At 37.5% G+C, this 21,503-nt stretch overlaps 1 protein-coding gene across 1 annotated transcript in view; it reads right to left on the bottom strand.

Annotated features, from left to right (window-relative positions):
• ADGRV1 (adhesion G protein-coupled receptor V1) overlaps window positions 1-19,617 on the bottom strand; it is a gene marked incomplete at its 5' end in the record, with an annotated part of 290,584 nt that extends 270,967 nt beyond the window's left edge. Inside the window, 9 exons of the mRNA XM_069880588.1 lie at window positions 723-899; window positions 4,359-4,688; window positions 5,512-5,782; window positions 7,638-8,203; window positions 11,856-11,969; window positions 13,320-13,424; window positions 15,149-15,244; window positions 16,310-16,459; window positions 19,417-19,617. Coding sequence (XP_069736689.1) covers window positions 723-899; window positions 4,359-4,688; window positions 5,512-5,782; window positions 7,638-8,203; window positions 11,856-11,969; window positions 13,320-13,424; window positions 15,149-15,244; window positions 16,310-16,459; window positions 19,417-19,617 — 2,010 coding nt within the window. The remainder of the gene's footprint in view (window positions 1-722; window positions 900-4,358; window positions 4,689-5,511; window positions 5,783-7,637; window positions 8,204-11,855; window positions 11,970-13,319; window positions 13,425-15,148; window positions 15,245-16,309; window positions 16,460-19,416) is intronic.
• Window positions 19,618-21,503: the final 1,886 nt, after the last annotated feature.

The raw sequence follows: 21,503 nt of genomic DNA on the forward strand, positions 1-21,503 counted from the left end.
CAAGACACAACTTAAGTTTTAAACTAACTACTATAGATTTACTCCAGTTGTTATAGTACAGTGCCAAGCTTAAGGAAACTAGAAGTTTTAATCTGAGAATAAGAAACAAATCATTCAAATCAGGATTTGTGAGAAGATTTCAGTGAAGACACCTAGGGAAAAAGGGGAAAATGTATTAAAAAAATAGTAAACATTTTAAAAATGTTTTCTTCAGCTGGGACTAAAGAAATGGACAAATGGCAATGCTTTTGAAAATGCTTCTTCGGGTTCTCAGAAACCTAAAAAACATAGCTGTTGGAAAAGACACCAAGAGAGATAAATTATATGGTTGCACATCAAGCAAATAATCTCTAAGACACACAGACATTTGATGAAATTCAGGAGCAATATCAGTCCCACTTTGCATAACTGCCTTTGCAGCTGATCAGGGAGAATAAAACTCTGCATCATCTTTTGTTGCATGTTAGCACCAAGACCTCATCAGTTTTAGATGATTACAGAGAAAGCAAAGATCAAATTCATTTTTCTGATAATAACTAAGACATTATTTCAGATCTTAGTTCTACAAGCACTTTTTTGCCTTCTTGTTTTTTTTCAAAAAAAATTGGAATATCTGGGACCAGGCAGAACTTAGAGGAAGGATTTTCCTCACATTAACTTTCAAATGTTACACTGAATAGAGCAAATTTTGCTTTCTACAAATAAAGGAAAGGTCTACTTACCACTGTAGCAGGGGAATCTTCTGGTTCAGAAAGAATAATTGGAAGATTGCTAGTAAAACCGATTTCTCCATTTGCAATATCTGGAGTAATCCTCAGAGAAATATTTCGAATCTCACCTAACCTAGGACTCACAGGTGGGACCAGAGGAATTCTGTTCACCAGCTCAACTTTCTCCAGCTGTAGGAAAAAGTAAGAAAATATTGAGAAACAAGAAGCCCTTAGCACCAAGTTGGAACAATTCTGACATTTCAGAGTGAGTTTCCTTTGCAGGGAGAAAAACATCTCCAGAATAAATTTTTGTTACCGGCAACACTGCTATTACAAAAATGTATAATTAGATATTTTCAAAGAAATTAAGAGGACATTGTTGAACCTAAGCCAGTAGAATGGTATATCTCTCAGACAAATCATGTTCATGTACACAGCTTCGTGTATGCAGAGGTTGAATGAACTTTTAATATCAATCAATTCATAACTAGAGGTATGAATAACAGCAATGATTTGACAAGTGGCCCAAGCTATTGTCCTAACTTCATTTATTTCATAGAATAGTGGAATAGTTTGGGTTGGAAGGGACCTTAAACCCCATCCAGTTCCAACACCCCTGCTATGGGCAGGGACACCTCCAATTGCATCAAGTTGCTCAAAGCCCCCTCCAACCTGGCCTTTTTTGTGCCATGTAGTGATGAAAATCAGCTGAAATCACTGAAATCTCAATAATTTAGAGTCTTTGATGAAGCCAGAAAATGATCCAATCTTCTTTCCTCCCTCATACAGCTTTAAGGAATTCTCTGTTTGTGATAACTAACACATTAGAGTTCCATTCAGAATTGGAAATCACTGCAGTATTTCAAAACTGCAGCATCCTCTCGTTCCCATATTTCTCATGGCTTATTGATACCAAAAAGAAATAGAAAAATGTTTCCATTTTCTGTGAACATGACCTGTCATTTGCTAAACCCAGCAGAAGGACTGACATAGTAAAAAAAGGCAAGACTGGACCGTTTAAATATTTCTTTAAAATATAATTTATTCCATGTGGCTTTACTTCCATCATTATAATAAATGTTTTCCTAACTGAACTGCAAATACTTCTGCAAACATTTCACTGGCACATGAATCACCTTTTAACTCCCACAAGGATGTTTTTAGCTTGGAGCTATCAGATGTTATCATGCAGTAAGTCCTTATTGGACAACGGGAAAATGGCCTTACTTAAAACCATGTTGTAGTCATGAATCAACATCTCAATTCAGGATTTTTCAAGTTTTTCAGTTCTTAAAATCAATTCACACAAATTACTTGGGCCATATTAAACTTTTTTCCCACTACAAACACAGTTTTTGTGTGTTTGAGTAACACACAAAAATATTCATGCCTATTTTATCTGGTAAAGGATAGAATTGTTTTATAAATATTGTATTCAGTAATTGATTCTCAACCATATCAGTTAATTGCTGAGAAGCTGTAGAACAGATGGCAGGACTGTATGTTTTCCAAGCTTTCTTTTAGAGTAGGTTCTGATCCTGCAGTTATCAGCATGCAGGTGGACCATTGTGTGGTTGCTAGCTCAGGAAAGTTTCTGAAACACTACACAGCCAAAACAATTCACTTTGTAAAGTAGTTCTGATCTTGGATGGTGACTTTAATAATTAATAAGGAACAAAGATTTATTTTTTCTTCCTCTAGTGTTTCCTCACAAAACATACCAGTTCATGAGAAGAAAAAAAAAAAAAGAATGCATTGTAAATTGAGTAATAATGATAAGTAGTTTATTAAATTAATCTTCTTGTCAATACCAAAAGCTATACCTCAGACTACACTAGGTTATTTAATTGAAGATGTCACTGAAGAATGTTAATCTTACTTTTCCAGTTCCTCTGCCCATTCTCCAGTTGCGTTTAAGCTTTATTTCCTCCTCCACTCCTCCTCCCCTGATTCCCGAGCTGATCCTCTATTGTGCCTTCTACAAACTCTGTAATCTTCTCATTCTAAACATGTTCACTGAGATTATCATTCATTCACAATGTAGAAGGATTGTCATAGTGATAAATAGGGCTATTTTTCTTCCTTCTTTATAGTTTCTAAATGAATTGTCTGAGCTGGGAAGCCCCTCTGATTTTGTTTATTCAAACAGAAAGATTTTTATGGTTCATGGAGAGAGAAGAGAACATTCACACCCCACCCCCTCTGCCTCTCTGGAATCTGGAGTTTGAAAAGCTGGGCAAAGTGCCTGCATTCTGAAATACTGATCACATGTATGTCTTGTCCACAGTCCACACTGCAATGTTGTTTTACCATACCACTTAAAAGAGGTTTGTATTAAGTATTCTAATTCTTCTGTAGATCTTTCAGATCATGTGTAGATGTGAAACATAATAATTTTACTACTCTAGCATTCCAGAAGGCAATTCCCTATCTAACTGTGAATGCAAAATATTGTGTACTAGTAAAAAATAATGTAATTCTGGCATGAATAACTTCTTTTTTTTCCTTTTTTTAAGAGAATGTGTTGAAAAGGAAGTGGAGGGAATAAAACTTCTCAAGGTCCCAGAAGCAACTAAAACATATACAGTAGACCATAAGTTAAATGCAAAACCTTACAATTTTTTGACATATGGATTTAACATAATACCTTTGTTTAAAAATTGTGAAGACACCTGGCTTAAAATGAAAAGATTAAAAGGAACTAAGAAATGTCTGTGTGATTTGTACTTAGGATGTGCCAAGGCACCCCTTTGTGTGTCAAGATCGCTACTTGCTTTGTTCATCCCAGATGACCAGAGTAGTCAGTCACAGGAAGCAGAGATTATGGAATAATATTAAATTCAGATGATAAAATAGTCATAACCTACACCAATGACAATGCTCAGGATCTTCCACAACAGTATTTCTGAGCAATACCTCGCTAAAATATATGCAAATTTGGTCTTCCCCCATGAAAAATGAAAGCCTTCATTGGAAAGTGGAAAGACTTGCTTTAAATATTTTTGCTGAAAATCCAATTTTCTGACAAAAAACATAGCTTTACTGATCTTTTCCACACAATTCTAATTAGCAATGGCAAAAGTTCCCTTCTTATAAATTCACATTAAAAAAAACCAACCAAACAAAAAAACCCACCAAAACCCAGGAAAATAAACCCAAAAGCGTATATACAGCAAAAAATGGAGAAAGTACTTTGAGTTCTCTCGCTGAATTTGTACATTAAAAAAAATTAAAATATGTTTGTCTATTTTTAGTTGATATTTACTTGCTTGCAGATTCTAAAAATTGTTATGCTTTTGTTATTTAAGTACCTTAATTTTTTTAAGTTGACAGAAAATCATACGTCAAAAGGTAGATAACTTCTGTAACACCGATCTCACCTTGTTAAATTCCATGGTTAAGATCCTGTTACAATGGTATTTTCTAAAAAATTAGTAGGAGAATTATGAGGATAGGCTTTACAGCATATACATGGAAGATGTCTCTGAATAAGAAAATTTTATTAGCTACTGAGCTAATAACTTTTGTTCTTTTTCTTTTTAACAGGTAGGATAATTTTAATTAAATTAAAAAGAAAGGAGCCACTACTAAATCATACCTTTCAGATTACATGACCTTAAAGCACACCCCAAATCAGAACTAAGATACCTGTACGAGGAAATGAGCACCATTCTGAAGAAACGCATCATTTCTTATTGGTATATTTAAAGTATCTTGTGATTTTCCTTCTGGAAACAGGAGAGTGCTTCTTCTAGACATGTTTAGAATGTCATCTTTCGCTCTTTCAGGATCCAGAGCTCCAGCTGGAATATACAGCACAGTATAAACCAACTGCACATCTCCAACAGTTCCTCTCTCCCTTGCAAAACTCAAAGATAAAAAGCGTCCTGCTGGATTACTTTCAATCTTCTGATTCTCCAAAGGAAAAAAATTTATTAGGCCGTAGACATCATCGCTGTCCTGAATGTAAAACAGAAGCTGCAAAACAGAAAACAGAATCACTCACTTCGTGCTGCAGTTATCACATACCAGTTTTCATGCTTTCGTGAAAGCATGTCCTGACTGTCACCATACATTTTTCTCCTCAGTGAATTGGCACTCAAGAAAGAAATCAGATTGACAGCCCCAAAGTATTCTTTGTAAACATGGAGCACAACACTGGCAGTGGCAACTTTCCCACTATGCATCATCTGTGTGCCAAAATGAGCCCTGAATAACTGGGTTTTTTTTGGTTCAGCAGCTGAAGTGAATAATTTAAAAATTTTCTGACTGAAAAATTTCATTTTCATTCACCAAGTTCTTTCCAACCATTTTTGAGAAAGTCGAAGTGAGGACTTGAGTCACAAACCAATCAGCAGCACTGGCCACCCTTTATTTAACAGTTCAGAGGTTATGGTCTTAATCACCAACCTCCTTTTGAAGCTGTTACTCTGTGTAAAACATTCCAATAATCATTAAGACAGCAAATGAGCAAGTGAAAATAACTTCTTTGCCTTCTCTTAGCACACAGTCACTCAAGACAGCATTTATACAATGCTTTGTATAGTGGGAATAACCTAAGCTGAATGCTACCGCAGTAAAATGGTCTGGCTTTCCATACTACGCTAAGAAAAGCTAAGAAAAATACTTTCAATATAGCTCTGAATACTAAGACTACATTAAGGATTAATTTGTTTGAATTATATTCAAGTGCAAACCATTTATCCAGTTTAGCCAATCAGTAAATGTTATCAAACCTAGTAGAGTCCCTAATTAAGACTTATTATTACCTCTTCCAAAAGAGTTCTAAAAGCAAACTTACCTCAGATGGCTCACTGACTTCTGCACCTCCCTGTATGGTGTGAGCAAGGAGATTCAGAAGGTAGGGCTCTGCCTCTTCAGGTATATCATCGTTAATGATGTTCAGAGGAAGCGTCACCAGCATCTCTCCTTGCTCAAAACGTATCTCTCCAGTCTCTGGAGTGAGGTCTGCAGTCACAGGTGAGGGATCACTGCTGTTTCGGCTTATAATCCAGGAAACAGAAACATGTCCGTGTGTTCCACCATTTCTTACAATCGTGATCCCTTCAAACCTACAGTTTTGAATGAAAATGAAAACCCACAATATAAAATTATAATTAACATTGGCTCCCTTTTTATTGGTTTCCTGGAAGACTTATATTGACTTAATCAGTATAAACATTAGTTGCGGTAACTGACACTTGGAGTCAAGCTTAAAGTTTGTGAAGCTGTAACACATATGTGGGACTTTTCTTAGAATACTCATATACGGGTTCTCCGTAATGTCTCTAAAGATATGAAAGCGGGGAAATTTAGATGAGATCTTAGGGAGAAATGTTTTCCTCTAAGGCTGGTGAGACATTGGCCCAGGTTGCCCAGGGAAGCTGTGGCTGCCCCATCCCTGGAGTTGTTCAAGGCCAGGCTGGATGGGGCTTTGAGCCCCTGATCCAGTGGGAGGTGTCCCTGCCTGTGGCAGGGGGTGGAACTGGATGGGCTTTAAGGTCCCTTCCAATCCAAACCATTCCATGATTCTGTGTTTCAGTGAGAAACTGGAAAGTGAAGACTCTTGGCATCTTTCATATTTGTCTCAAGAAATACATGTGAAATTTCAGCAACCTTTTTCTCTATTACCTTTTTACACCTTTTTTATGTACTACACCAAAGTACTGTGGTCAGGCATGAACATTATAATAATGATTCTGAATTAACTACTTGCCTGTGTACTGAAAAGTATTGATATTTATGGTACTGGAAATACCATGTTTCCTGCACCTGACAAGCATGTCACTACAACAAGAAGTCTGGCAATTATGACTTTAAAACATCAATTACTATTAAATATTTTTTCAAAATATTCTCCATACTACAAAATATCATTTTGAAATTGTTCATAGTATGATAGCTTCACACATTATGTGATTCTCTAGGGATGAACTACCACCAGTAGCTAGCAGGGTCATTTTTACAGAGAGAGTCAACATTGTGTATCAGTTCTGTATGTAACATTTGTACAGAGCTTTGATTTTAATCTCTCTGTAAAATTACAAATATCTAACTTATTTTTAATTTTACAGTAAGTATTTAACCTTTTTTGTTAACCAGAGATTTATTTTTTTTATATAGTAAATACAAGCATTTAGAATTATAGAATCACTAGAGTTGGAAATGACCTCTAACATTATCCAGTCCAACCATCAGCCCAACACTACCGTGCCCACTAAGCCAGCTCCTAAAGTGCCATATCTACAAGTTTTTCAAACCCCTCTACTGATGGTGATTCTACTGTCTCCCTGGACAGTGCTCTGCCAGCACTTCACCACTCTTTTGGTAAAGAATTTTTTTCTAGCACCCCCCTGGCACATCTTGAGGTCATTTCCTCTTGTCCTATCCCTTGTTACTTGGGAAAACAGATTAGCACCTACCTCGCTACAACCTCCTTTCAGGGAGCTGTGGAGAGCAATAAGGTCTCCCCTCAGCCTTCTCCTATCCAGGCTTAACAATTCCAGTTTCCCAGCTATTCCTCATAAGACCTGTTTTGCAGACCCTTCACCATCTTCATTGCCGTTTGCTCACCAGTGAAGGAAAACAGAAATCTATTTCCCACTTGTATGAACTGATGTGTGGCAGTAGCATGACTTCAGTGATCCTGCCTTTAGATTAAGGTTTCTTTCACTATTCTGATAATGTGATTAAATAGTTACAGTTTTTACATAAATGCTGAAATACTTCCTGTATAATTGAACATACACACTTCCTTGAGGCTTCTGCAGATATAGTTGTGAAGAATAACTACACGCTAAGCAATATATATCAACACACTAAGTGATATATATCAACGTTACATTTTCTGTAGTGATTTTACCATCACTTCCAATGAAATCCTAAGGATGCTTAACAAAGCCAAACAGATTTGAAGATTTGTAGTACCTTGAAACTTGGTCTTCATCAATGATGATGGTCTGAGCAAACAGGATGCTGTTGATTGACAGTACTCCATAGGGTTTATCATTTGGTTGGATGGTGACATGAACGATGAATGGGTTAACCAAAACAGAATCTCCCTGCAGAGTATTCTTAAGAAGCATAACCTGAAAGGTCTCAGCAATTTCTGGTATGGCATCATCAAGGATCTTAAATTTCATATATGTTTCATGAACTAGAGGTGGAAAAACAAGAGTTGTGTTTGGCTGTAGATCTAAGAAGTCTACATTAAGTTGTGCGTGTGCTGTTGAATCCCCAGTAATGATGGCATAACTGACAGAGACTTCATCTTCATCAGGTCCAATTATTTTTCCACTGACATCCTTACCACGTAGCACTGGAATTGTTACCACATCAGCTTCCTCAGGCACCATATAAGTACTCTGAACAAAACGCACAGGACTGTCATTTTTCTTAATATTAATCCAAACAGAATTTTTCGAGCTGTTGATTTCAGCTCCTCCCTCCACACTCCTCAGGTGAACAACAAACAATTCATCATTTTCAGGTACCTGGAAAACGAATATCAGCAACTGAGTGTAAGTCACATTTCAAACACATGCAGAGCACTCTTACTGAAAAGTATGATTTATATATTTTGCAGAAAAGGGAAATAACACAAACTCGACAACTCATTTTTTATTAAAAAACAAAACAAAAAGACCAAAAAAAAAAAAACCAGGAGAAAAAAACAGGAGAGAGGTCTTACTTTTAACCTTGCCTGAAAAACCCTTCTCAAAATTGAGTGTGTCCATCTTATAAGACACATTCTGTGCTCTGACAAAATGGAAAACCCTCAAAAGCTAAACAAAAGCAAAACAAAAACTACACAAGGATTGGAAAAGTCAACTCTTTCCAACTTGGGATTATAAGGAGACACAAACTCTACTTTTGGAAGCCACTTCTATTCAGAAACAAATGTTCCTTCCAGTTTTCTTGTTTTACAACTTGATTCTCAGATGTTTATACTGGTTTACCTCAATGCATGACTGAGAGAATACAGGAATAACTTGTGGACACAACGAACCTTGGCCCATCCATTCCCATACAACTGGAAAAGGAACACTTCCTATGTTCAAACACAGTCACATCCCCAGAGGAAATTTCCGCTAGATCCATGAAAATGTTTTCTGGTGCTTAGCAACTAATTAGGCCTTGGCATTTCTACAAAATGGCTTTTTAAATCCACATTTTAGTTTCTTCTCCAATATCTGATGCAGGAGATAATAAAGAATGGCTTACAAATATCAAATTACAGAACTTAAGGGTGAGATTCTTGTTTTATATTACCATTTTATTTTGCTAATCTTGATTAGCTAAACCTATTTAACTGAAAAATATTGTTTTTTTATTAGTACACATAGATAAAAAGTAAATCTTCAAAAATCATTTATGTTCTCTGCATCTCATCCTTGCTGTGGACTCCTGGAAACCAGTATTAATTGCCTATGAGGGGAATTCCAGGATACAATTGCTTATTTTTTGCTAATGGTAGTATGCTGTTATAAAGTTGACAGATCCTTTTCATACACTTCTATGTAACAAGCTAAAAAAGTGCTGAAAACCCTGCTGTCCAATATTTCTTCTCTCTCACACTCATTTGTTAATTGGCCACCCTCAGATCCTTTCCTAGGGCTAAGAGAGTGAGCATGCAACTGCCTTTGCAGCTGATGCCAATTCCGTCCCCTGTTTGGCTTGTGGCACTTAAATTTGCAAATGTTGTCAACTGATGCAGGGCTTTTCTTGTCAATGTGAGATCTGAAAGCTCTAAGTAACCTCCCTTCTATACTGAGAGATAACACAGTTATTTCACCTTATTAGAATGGATGCTAACTTACATTTCACTTAGATCACTAATTAATATGTCACCTTTCACCATAAAAACAAACACTTAAGAGACAGTCAAAACGGATCACAATTGCAGTTGTCATTTGCATATTAGTATCTCATATAAATGAGACATTCTGGAGTTTTTAAAGACATTATGGTTGACCATTATAAAACTCTGTCAAACTTCCAAGAAAACAGCATAAAGGATTTCCAATGCTGCCTCTTTCACTTTCTCTAACAAAGTTGCCATTACTCCTCATTAAAGAAGTAAATGTATACAATAAAGTTATTATAACTGTTGTGCTGTGGACTGCAGTCCCCCAATTTCTGCAGCAAAAGCACTACCCAATTCAGTAAAGCAGTTGTTTTGTCACTTTTCTTAACTTCAGATTCCAAAAGCTCAAACTAAGTTCTGAAAGTAACTCTGGGTTCTTGTGAATTCCATCATCAATAAAGGTTTTTATACAAAGTTAACCTATGTACACCTCATGTACACCTGTCAACCAGCCACACTTGCACAGATCAAACTTTGAGAAACGGAACTTTGACAGCATACCTCAGAGGAAAAAAAAATCACATCCTTCCCAAACACTCAACAATTTATTTCTGTGTGTAAGTCACAGAAATATTACATCTAACTGGAAAGAGATGTTTCTGTGCTCCAGTCTGGCACAGTCTAGATGTGGAATAATGCTTTTTATAACCAACAGAAATATACAAAAACCTGCTTTTAAATTGCTCACTTCTGAGACAGGCATTTCTTTGCTGTTAATTTTTTCTTGTAATTTTCCTTATTAAGTTGTTCTGTATCATATTTACTCATTTTGGTGCCTCTACCTTCCCTCACATCCCTATTACAGACTACAAAATAATCACAAACTGAAGAAAAAAAACATGTAAGAAAAATGAAAATCACAGATTGAAAATTAGAAGAATGTTTTGTTTACCCTGAAAGAAGAAGAAAGGCTCACAACACATAAATGTATTTTTTTAAAAGGCCCATCTAAAAATTGAAAATTTCTAATTATGACCTAGCATTCATGCTCTTTACAAGATTCCTGTCTTCCTCTTAGGAATTTTATCTATTTAAGGAGCATTTTTTAAACTATTTCTACCCTGAAAAACACAGAAATTTTTCAGTCCATCTTTTCTCACTGAATATTCAATGTGTTATACCCTTTCTTTAATGGGAAGCATAACATGCCTGCTCTTCACATGAATGAGAACCAACCAAGTTAACAAAGAATAAACTGGACTCTTCTGCACTATTATCTGTAGGCAGAAGATCTGCTCAGACATCACTGAGGATGTCATGAAAAAGGCATCACGTAAGTGATGTTACTATAAGGTTCCTTTTGCCTAAACAATTAATAAAGACAAAAAGGAGAACCAGCGTTTACAGTGCAAACATAACCTGAATTTGCAAAGCAGACAACTAGGGAAAAATGGTGCACATTTAAGAAATACAGAAAGGTTAAACATAGAAAGGACAGTCTGATACATAAACCTAGATCAAGTTCAAGAACGTCATCATGAGTCATACAACAAGGACCTTGGTATTTCATCCAAAATCGAAGTATAGCGCTATCCTTATACATTTACTGCAGTAGCACCTAACAGGTCTAGACAAAGCAGACATGAGATGTTCACTTGTGGGCTCCTCACTATAAGAAGGACATTGAGGGGCTGAAGCGTGTCCAGAGAAGAGCAAGGGAGCTGGTGAAGGATCTGGAGAACAAGCCCTGTGAGAGGCAGCTGAGGGAACTGGGGTTATTTAGCCTGGAGAAAAAGAGGCTGAGGGGAGACCCTATCACTGTCTACAGCTCCCTGAAAGGAGGTTGCAGTGAGGTGGGAGTTGGTCTCTTCTCTCAAATGACAAGGGATAGGATGAGAGGAAATGGCCTCAGGTTGTGCCAGGGGAGATTCAAATTGGACATCAGGAAAAGTTTCTTCACTGAAAGAGTTCTCAGGCACTGGCAGAGGCTGCCCAGGGAGGTGGTGGAGTCACCATCCCTGGAGATATTTAAAAGACAGGTAGATGAAGTGCTCAGGGATATGGTTTAGTAGTGGACAGGAATGGTTGTAGTCAATGATCTCAAAGATCTTTTCCGACCAAACAATTCTATGATTCTATGTCCAGAAACTAAAAATATTCACTGTCAGGAACTACAGATGTAGCAACAGAAGGCGTAAAAATAGAGCCAAAATTTAACATTGCTGTATTAATTAGAAAGACTTTTAAAGCATTTTTGTAACTTATTACCCTAAGTCTCTCCAGAACAGCAGTTAACCTCCTATGAATCCAAATCAAAAACTAAGTCAGCTTGTTCTTACCTGGTCATCAAGCACTGTTAAATTATATATCAGCATCGATCTTCCAGGGGTAAATGTAATATTTCCCCTAGCTGGACTTAAATCTTCTTCAGCTGCGTTTGGTCCATCTTCTATCTGCAAGGAATTGATCTTTACAATAAGAAATGCATAAAATAGCAACTCTATATAAAATACAACAAACTCTGTATAAAATACAACTCTAGTACAACAGTCAATATACAATGTGTGACTTGCATAACACACATCTATCCATTCAGTCATCCCCTGCTCACAGGCACATGCAGTTCAGTTGTGAAAATCTGCTCTTCTTTTGGCAGATGGAGCAAGTCAGAGAAAGCATCCTGAAGAAACTATGTGTCACCAAAAAAAGAGGAAGAAACTGTCTACACAGGCCAATGAGGACTGTTTGGTATATACTGATGCATCACTGATGCTTGTACATAACAGAAAGGACATTAATTCTAATTTAATTTAAATTGCTGGTATTTCATAAGATCCAAAGCAAAATAACAGCAGCTACTGATTTTGTATCCTTTCTATCTTGACTTGGCATATTCAGGATATTACATTTAAAAGTGAAGCCTAAAAACCAGGAAGCCTCCTAGAAGCACTATGGTGATTTTAATCTTCTATAAACTACACTGTGAGATGGACCTGACTAATTATGCAGGTAGTAAAATCTATTGGATCTTCATAGAAATAGATCTGCAATAAATTACATGAAGACTCTCATTTGGTAACTTAAGTATATATGCTTTCTTTAATACGCAATAAAATCCAGAACAAATCTCTTCAGATTTTGACAGATTTTCAACCTTTGATGACATGCAAGACCAGACAACTTATAAAGAAATATCCATATGAAAGAATTTATATATAATTCTAAAGTATATAATAGAATCAGAGATGGACTTAAAAACATTAAAAAAAAACGCAGTGATAAAGGCAATAATGGTATTGTATTCAAATCAAGTACAAAAATAACAGACTAAACATTCAGCATAAGTAGTTTAGCTTCTAGGAATTCAAACTGCTTTCTTGCAGCCACAGAATTTCAACAAATATTGACCTCTCTTACTTACATGTTCCAAGTTGACACAAGCATTAAGACTCATTTAGACATTTATTTGTAAGATGGAGATAAAATTTGGGGAAATATTAAATAAGACACTTCTTAAAACACATCATTTACTAGGAATATAAAGTAGTGCTGCCTCAAATGTTTTCCTAAATGACACAGAATACTGAATTTCCTCTAACACCTCTTAAGTTTTCCTCAAATTAAAGCCACATAGTTGCAATATTTTCCATTTGACAGATAATATCCTTCGACTTAATGAAACAGATTTAAAAAATGTAGACATAGGCACTTTTCCCCTCTTCCATGTCTATAATCTCTTTGATAACTTAAGATTATGGTTTCATCCAACAGACTAAGGTATGAAGCCTTTTTGATAAACTCACCTCAAAAGTTACGATGACAGTCCCATAGGTTCCCCTCTCCCTAATTAGAGTGAGAGGCACAGATTCATTTCTGCCTCTGGGCTCATTCACTGTGATTAAGGCAGACTAATGAGGAAGAAAAGGGAGACGCAATCAGGCACAAATCAAATATCACAGCAGAAGGAAGAAACTGTTACCATAGAAATACCAAACTCCCACAGACAAGTTAATCCAATCTGCGAACCAGTCCACTGATGGCACACATTTCCTAGCAACCAATTAGTTCAGCTAATAAAAAGCTTGAAAGATTTCAGATAAAAAAAAAAATTATCATAAGCTATGCAAGTAGGGTGGGGGTTGCTTTCACAAAACTGTGGAGAAGGACTTGGGAGTGCTGACTGATGAGAAGCTTGACATGAGCCAGCAATGTGAGCTCATAAGCCAGAATGCCAACTATATCCTGGACTGTATCAAAAGAAGCGTGGCAAGGAGGTCACTGGAGGTGATTCTGCCCCTCTATTCCTCTCTTATGAGACCCTACTTGCAGTTCTATGTCCAATTCTGGAATCCACAACAGAAGGAGACAGAACTGTTGGAATGGGTCCAGAGGAGGCCACAAAGACAATTAAACGGTTGGAGCACCTCTGCTATGAGGACAGGCTGAGAGAGTAGGGGTTGTTCAGCCTGGAGAAGAGAAGGCTCCGGGGAGACCTTAGAGCAGCTTCCAGGACTGAAAGGGCTACAGGAAAGCTGAGGAGGGACTTTTTTCAAGGGCATTTAGTGACAGGACAAGGGGGAAAGGCTTTAATTGGAAGGGGAAAGATTTAGATTAGACATTAGGGGGAAATTCTTCACAATGAGTGTGATGAGGCCCTGGTCCAGGTTGCCCAGAGAAGTTGTGGCTACCCTATCCCTGAAGGTGTTCAAGGCCAGGTTGGATGGGGTTTTAGGCAACCTGACCCAGTGGGAGGTGTCCTTGTCTATGGCAAGGGGCTGGAACTGGATGGGCTTTAAAGTCCCTTCCAACCAAAATCATTCTATGATTCAATACATGCAAAGCAGTGGCATATTAGCACCAGTACTTTTAGGAGCTCCTAATCCCATTAAAAATAACTTTTATCCTTTAAAAAAGAAGTCATTTATTAAATAAGTAGCTATAAATGGACTCTGCCTATCAAACCTGTAGGTGAAAGATTTCAAGGAATTACAGTAATTCAGCATGGTTTACTACTGCGGTGCTAAAAATTTCACATGTTCTTGTGCTTATTCAGGGAAATCCTCTACAAAAAGTATACTGCCATAATGCTGGCAAAAAGGTACAGCTTCTCTTTCTACTCACACAACCCTTGTGCCGTTGCAAGCACCCTCCAGACTGCTAGAGTTGCACTAGTGCCGTATTGCAGAGGAATTACACAAAGGGTACATCATGATAGTGTTCTCTCTCCTTAAGAGTTATGTAGAAAATTGCTCACTAAAGATGGAAAAATGCATATATTCTCAAGATTTAACTATCCTATGGTATCACTCCTCACCTTTTCCTTACTCTGTTAGTATCTTGACTTACAGATGTGGGGCAGTGAGATTGAACAACTCCTTAGGAGTTTTATACTTAAAATGAGCAACATGGATATTAATGCAAGTGTGAGGGTTCCAGGCTACATCTCAACACCTAAAAGTATACAGAAGTACTAAAAGCTCTATCTACATATGAAACACATAAGTATGTACCTCTAAAGATGTAACTCTTAATTCATTTTCAAGGGATTCATTTCAACAACTAACCAGCATCTCTGAAAATTTCACCTTTATGCTTTCTAAAATTTTCACATAAACCACATAAAAAGCCATACCATGTTAAAAGAAATTATTCCAAAGGCATTGTCATTTGATAAGATTGTTACAGTGACAGATTTGGGTGAGCCAAGCTTTATCCTTGCTGATGGTTTCTAGAATTAACAAAAAAAATAAGATATTACATATGGTGATTGGCAAAAAATACACATTTTGATTTTACAGTCTTTCAACAGTAAATATTAGCCTATGACAATTGCACGTCTTTTTATTATACACTATAACGGAAATTTACTAAAGCAATAGAATGCATCAAAATAATTCTTCAATATTGAGGAAATACAGCTTATATAGTCAACAACAAATTGTTTAAAATAACTTTGTAATGATTAATCATAGTTTGGCAACCTTTAATGATACCACAGCAAGAGGGAATCAGGAATGAAGCATGTAGCTTTGCCAACAAATCCAAGGTTGTTCTTTTTTCCCTAACATCTGTATAAAACTGAAACTTTGAAGCTCTTATACTGAGATATCAGCTAAAGGAAAACAATCTTTACACTGTTGTAAAAGTGAGCCACTACATTTACAAATCAAAGAAAGACGGGAAAATATGAATTTTTCCTTCACTGAGATGTGCAATAATTGGCAATAAAACATAAAATTTCTTTACTGAACATCAAACTCAGTCATGAACTGTTACCTAAAAAGAAAAAGTAAATGCGAGCCCCTGTCTTGTAGCACGGCTCCCATGAGACAGAGCAATGTGAAGATATGTACTGATACATGTAGTACAATTGTTTTCGCATAGATTTTGGTTACCCTCTGTTTCTGAACAACTGGAAGTCAGCAGCTTTCTTTTGCTAAGTCCACCCTCTCTTCTAGATATGGTCTGTGCGGGATAACAGGTAAGGCTGAGAGTCCCTTCACAATCCGACTCTTCCAGGCTCCAATACTCCTTCCATGTCCACAGCTGAATGCAGCGCCTGCTGAAGCTTCAGACTACGTCTGTACTGCACAGCAGCATCACACAGAGACACACACAGAAGTGGCAAAACTTACAAGTAGTAAGCGGCATCCTGGAAACTCTTTTTGTTCCTCCCTACAAGGATTCAGACTCACACAGTATGACTACACTGAAATCCACAGAATACCGTTCACTTACATCAGATTACCCACTGTTTTCCAGGGAATGGATAAATTGAACAACTAAGACTTACTGGTAATGTCAGGTGAAACGTGAATGTCTCATCAGCCTCTGGAAGATCATCATCACAAACAGATATATACACTGTCCGGTGTGTTTCTGTCTCGGGTATAAATGCAGCTGTATATGTGTCAAAAAAGTCTCCCGTGTTCTCTCCATCAAGCTGCAATAAATACACAATTGAATATCACTTCCTTCTTCCCCCACCATCTCTTACAATATTATTCTGGGCTCATTTAACAGACTGCACGCACTCCCTTGCCCATAATTCTTCCCACAATTTCCTCTGCTGTCATAGAATTATTTTCTGAACAGAAGGTGTAGATAATAGTCACTTGTAACCATGCTGAGTAACTGGGGCAGGAAGGGGGAAAGCAAACATGATGCTTTACTTAGAACCACTTATGACTTCCTTCCTTGTAACTGGGTTCCTTTTGCATAATGTGTCATATCACCATTATTTTAATGGAAAAACTATTCCTAGCACCCTGTACTCAGTGCCAGTAGAGCCACAACTTGAATACTGTGTTCAGTTGTGGGCCCCTCACTACGAGGACACTGAGGGGCACATCCAGAGAAGGAGAACAGAGCTGGGGAAGGGTTTGGACCACAAGTCTTATGAGGAGCAGCTGAGGGAGCTGTGGTTGTTTAGCCTGGAGAAAACGAGACTGAGGGGAGACTTCATCGCTCTCTACCACTACCTAAAAGGAAGTTATAGCAAGGTGGGTACTGGTCTCTTCTCCCTTCTAGCCAGTGACAGGACAAGGGGAAACAGCCTCAAGATGCACTGGGGGAGACTTGGGTTAGGTATCAGGAGGAATTTCTTTACTGAAAGGCTTTTCAGGCATTGGAAGAGGCTGCCCAGGAAGGTGGTAGAGTCCCCATCCCTGGAGGTGTTTAAATCATGAGATGTTTGAATGTCAGGGACAAGGTCTAGGAGTGGACCTAGCAGGGCTGTATCTGTGGTTGGACTTGAAAATCTCGAAGGTCTTTTCCAACTGAGGAAGTTCTTTGATTCTATAATACCCTATCTGAATTAAATTTACCTTGACATGCAACTGCCTCTCACCTCCCTGTCTCAGTCTAAGGACTGGAAGGGGATTACACACTTAACCTAGATTAAGATTTTGTTGAACAAGATGATTTCTTCTATAATGAATGGCCCTGTTTTCATTTCAGTTAAAAAAAGAAGTACCTACCGATTCCACAGTAGGTAAGGTGGTTAGAGGAGAAAATATAAAGCCAGTGATACCAAGACAGCAACGTGTCTGGATTATCGCTGACACAACTCGAAATACCTTCCTCGCAGGCACTAAAGAATGAACTATGGTGAAAAAAACTACTCATTGTTTCAAAACAATGAAATTAGAAGTTAAGTGAAGAGGAAACAAAATACAGAAGGTACTTTTGTGGCTCTTGCCTCTCACTGAACGTACTCAACAGGCTGGGAGAGCTGGGATTCTTAAGCCTAGAGAAGACAAGGCTCCAAGGAGATCTTCGAGGAGCTTTCTAGTGCTGAAAGGGGCTACAGGTAAGCTAGGGAGGGCAAGGATAGGATGAGGGGGAATGGTTTTAAGCTGAAATAGGGGAGATTTAGATTAGGTATCAGGAAGAAATGTTTCCCTCTGAGGATGGTGAGGCCTTGGCCCAAGTTGCCCAGAGAAGCAGTGGCTGCCCCGTACCTGGAGGTGTTCAAGGCCAGGTTGGAAGGGGCTTGGAGCAGCCTGATCCAGTGGGAGATGTCCCTGCCTGTTGCAGTGGAGCTTGAACTAGATGGGCTTTAAGGTCCCTTCCAACTTAAACCATGCTGTGATTCCATGATTCTATATTTGCAACTACAGCTTATGTATATGCATCAACACTAGACTCACCAAAAAACTCATACAAAAACAGGCTATAAACATCTTCCTAGAAGAGCTGCTCAAAATATTCATGTTAGAAAGACAACTAGAAATTTCATGTCCTTAACAAGGAAGCTAAATTACTCTGCTTGTTACACCAGTAAAGAGGTCTGGTTTCAAAGTACAATCACCTTTTCTCAAGGTTTTCTCTTCAGATGTTAATGAAGAGTGAAATTCCTACAGATCAGATTCTGTTCCTTGTAATTTCTGAGACATGTGTTTTTCATACTTAGTTACAGGAGAACAAAAAAAAGTGTGCAGGAACACAGACAGCTTCTTTTCCCTAAAGACTGTAAAGTTCATCAGCACCCATCTTCTCTGGTACACTGTTGTGATCTCATGTGGTACTTACATTACACAGCATCTTACTCCATACATATATGATAGAGCACACTCAAGGAATTCAAACTTTTAAAAGGAATAAAACTGAGTTACTAACAGCTAATAAATAAATGAAACAATGCAAAAATACTACCTCTGAACTCCAAACGAACCGAACAAAGTCAGTTCACTCCACTACCTGAAGGGGGCTACAAGAAAGTTGGGGAGGGACTTTTTATAAAGGCATGGGCTGATAGGACTAGGGCTATAAGTTGGAGAGGGGCAGATTTAGACTAGACATAAGAGGAATTTCTTCACAACAAGGGTGGTGAGGTACTGGCATAGGTTGCCTAGGGAAGCTGTGGCTGCCCCATCCCTGGAAGTGTTCAAGGCCAGGCTGGATGGGGCCTTGGGCAGCCTGGTCTGGTGGGACGTGTCCCTGCCCATAGCAGGGGTGGAACTGGATGGGATTCCAACTCAAACCATTCTATGATTCTATGATTTTAAAAACACATATAGAAGTCTGATTCCAACACTGGAGTAGCTTTTAAATTGCATATTCTAAGGTAATCTGGAAAAGGAGAAACTGTCACACAGCCAAATTTTCACTATGAACTCACAGCCACAATCAAAATCAAACAAGCTTATCAGCTCAGACTTCCACCCCAGCATCAGGAGATGGCTCCTTGAGGAGATGTTTATACCATTGTTGTGAACCTATTGATGCAGCCAACAGGAATTTACTCAGTTACAGAAACTGGGTGTTGCTCTTCAAAGTGAAGCGCTGTAACAGTGAAACACCACCCTCCTTACAACTGGCTTGGCAAGAACAGGCAACATTCAAAACTGCAGAAAGATATTAATATTTACTGAGGATATAACTGGCATAGCATCTTACCGACACAATTGCTGTGATGTTAGCAGGCTTCCCTGTCCTCTCGACTACCAGACGTATAACAGTTGTACTTGTTTCATTAACTACGAATTCTGTTTGTCCACTGAACTTCACTTCTGTTTCTCCAGATATAAAATGAATGAGGAATGCCAAAAGCAAATAAACTAACAAAGAAGCAGAGGACATCCCTAAAGAGAAAGAAGAGGATATTTAAAAACAAGCTGTGAATCTAAAATTTTTAAAACATCCCCAGTTGGCCTTACCAGTTCTGCCAACCCTTCTCAATCCTTCAAACACTGTGACTATCTTGTGAGCTCCAAAAGCGAGACAAAAGCATGCACAAGTCTCAGCTATAACCAAGTCAGATAGTTTAATTATCATCTACATCTAATTATACTGTAATAAATTTCATCTAGTGATTTTTAGACTTTTTTTATTTATTCTTTTTTTTTTTCAAGTGGAAGAATAAGTAACTTTTAAGAAAAAAAACAATGGTTTTGATTTTCAACCAATAAATTATCTTAAAGGTTGACAGTTCTGTTTCCAATTTCTTTGATCTCTTGATTGTCTTCAGAAATAAACAAGAATTGGCAGTAAAGGTTAAGGGCTTGATGTTTGCAGCCATCTCACTGACCATCTTCCTTCTAACATCTTATGGACCATGAAATACTCTTAAACATTTGCATATTTACTTGAGAATCTTTTCACTGCTTCTCTTATCCCATGATTCATTCATGTTTTGTTGTCATGGGGAACCACTGTGGCAGATTTTAATGCCATTGTAACCTTCCTACAGGCAGAGCTTTACTAATATTTGTTTCTGTACAGTCTCGAGTTCTCTTTTCTGTTAGGCTGAGAGAACTTGAAGCTCAGGTGGTTTATTTCTCTTATCTCAGAGCCCAGTTATGTGCTGTAAAACACAAGCTCACATTCCAGTGAAGTCACCAGGTGTTGATGCTGTGAAAGATGTATTTTTAAGAGCCTCTGGCACAACAAATTGGGAACAGCTGCTGTCTTATGCAGAGGCTTACACTGTGCAATGCTGACCAGAATTGAGAACTTCAATGCAGATTTCTGTCACAAGGATCTGAACGTTTTTTGAACAAACCAAGAAAACTATGTTGTAGTGTAAGCATCAAAAAGCATTACAGCATGGATATTTAATGGAATTTGTCCTTTCTGCAAGCTTCTTTTAATGTGTAGTCACTATTTTATAATGTTACTCTTAACAATATCTGTATAAAGGATACAAACAATATTTAAGTGATTACAAAAATAAATAAAACGTCACTTTGCTTAAAATTATATATCCAACACCACGTTCACCAGATAAATCTGGCCAATGACAGTTGGATAAACTGTGCAGAACATATTATGCTAATATTTGCCTATCAATAACATTTAAGCTCAGCCATGTTTGCAAAGCAGTTTATTTTTTTTTATATTTATGAGTGACAGTGAATGAATATTTAGTCATAAATGATCACTAAAAAAGACAACACCATGGGTATCTTGGAACGTATTTTTGTAAAGTGTGTCCTTTACAAATTTATACTCAGAATACACTTTAGGTCCAGTGCAGATTGTGAGTGCTTTATGTATGCAGTTAGGTACCTTTAATCTTGCAATGAATAGAGAACAAGACCCATGGGCCACTAAAATCAACACAGCTTCAGAAAGACTTTACATCTTTGATTCATCTTACAATAAATTCTGCCTGGGAAAGGGTTAATTTTTTATTGTAAGCACTTGAAATAAACTGTTTTCAAGCAAGTTAAAGAAAAAAAAGAAGTATCCATAGACATGATAAATTAAATAACTAAGTTGTAAGTACAGTCAAGAAAACTATCAGTGTCTCTCAGAATTCCTACACGCAAAGACTGGTGGAATGACAAAATCTGCATGATTCTAAGAAAAAATTCACCAGATTTAATTACTTGCAATACAAAAAATCACCTATGTCTGCTAAACATCACAGAGGGAACAGGTGACCAATGAAATTAAGTGCAAAAAATCAGGACTAACCATTTTCACCATGAGAGCAACTATCCATTTTACAAGCTATTTAAGCAGTGTTTCGTTATTTCCAG

Source organism: Phaenicophaeus curvirostris, chromosome Z, assembly GCF_032191515.1.
Source record: "Phaenicophaeus curvirostris isolate KB17595 chromosome Z, BPBGC_Pcur_1.0, whole genome shotgun sequence".
Taxonomy (NCBI): domain Eukaryota; kingdom Metazoa; phylum Chordata; class Aves; order Cuculiformes; family Cuculidae; genus Phaenicophaeus; species Phaenicophaeus curvirostris.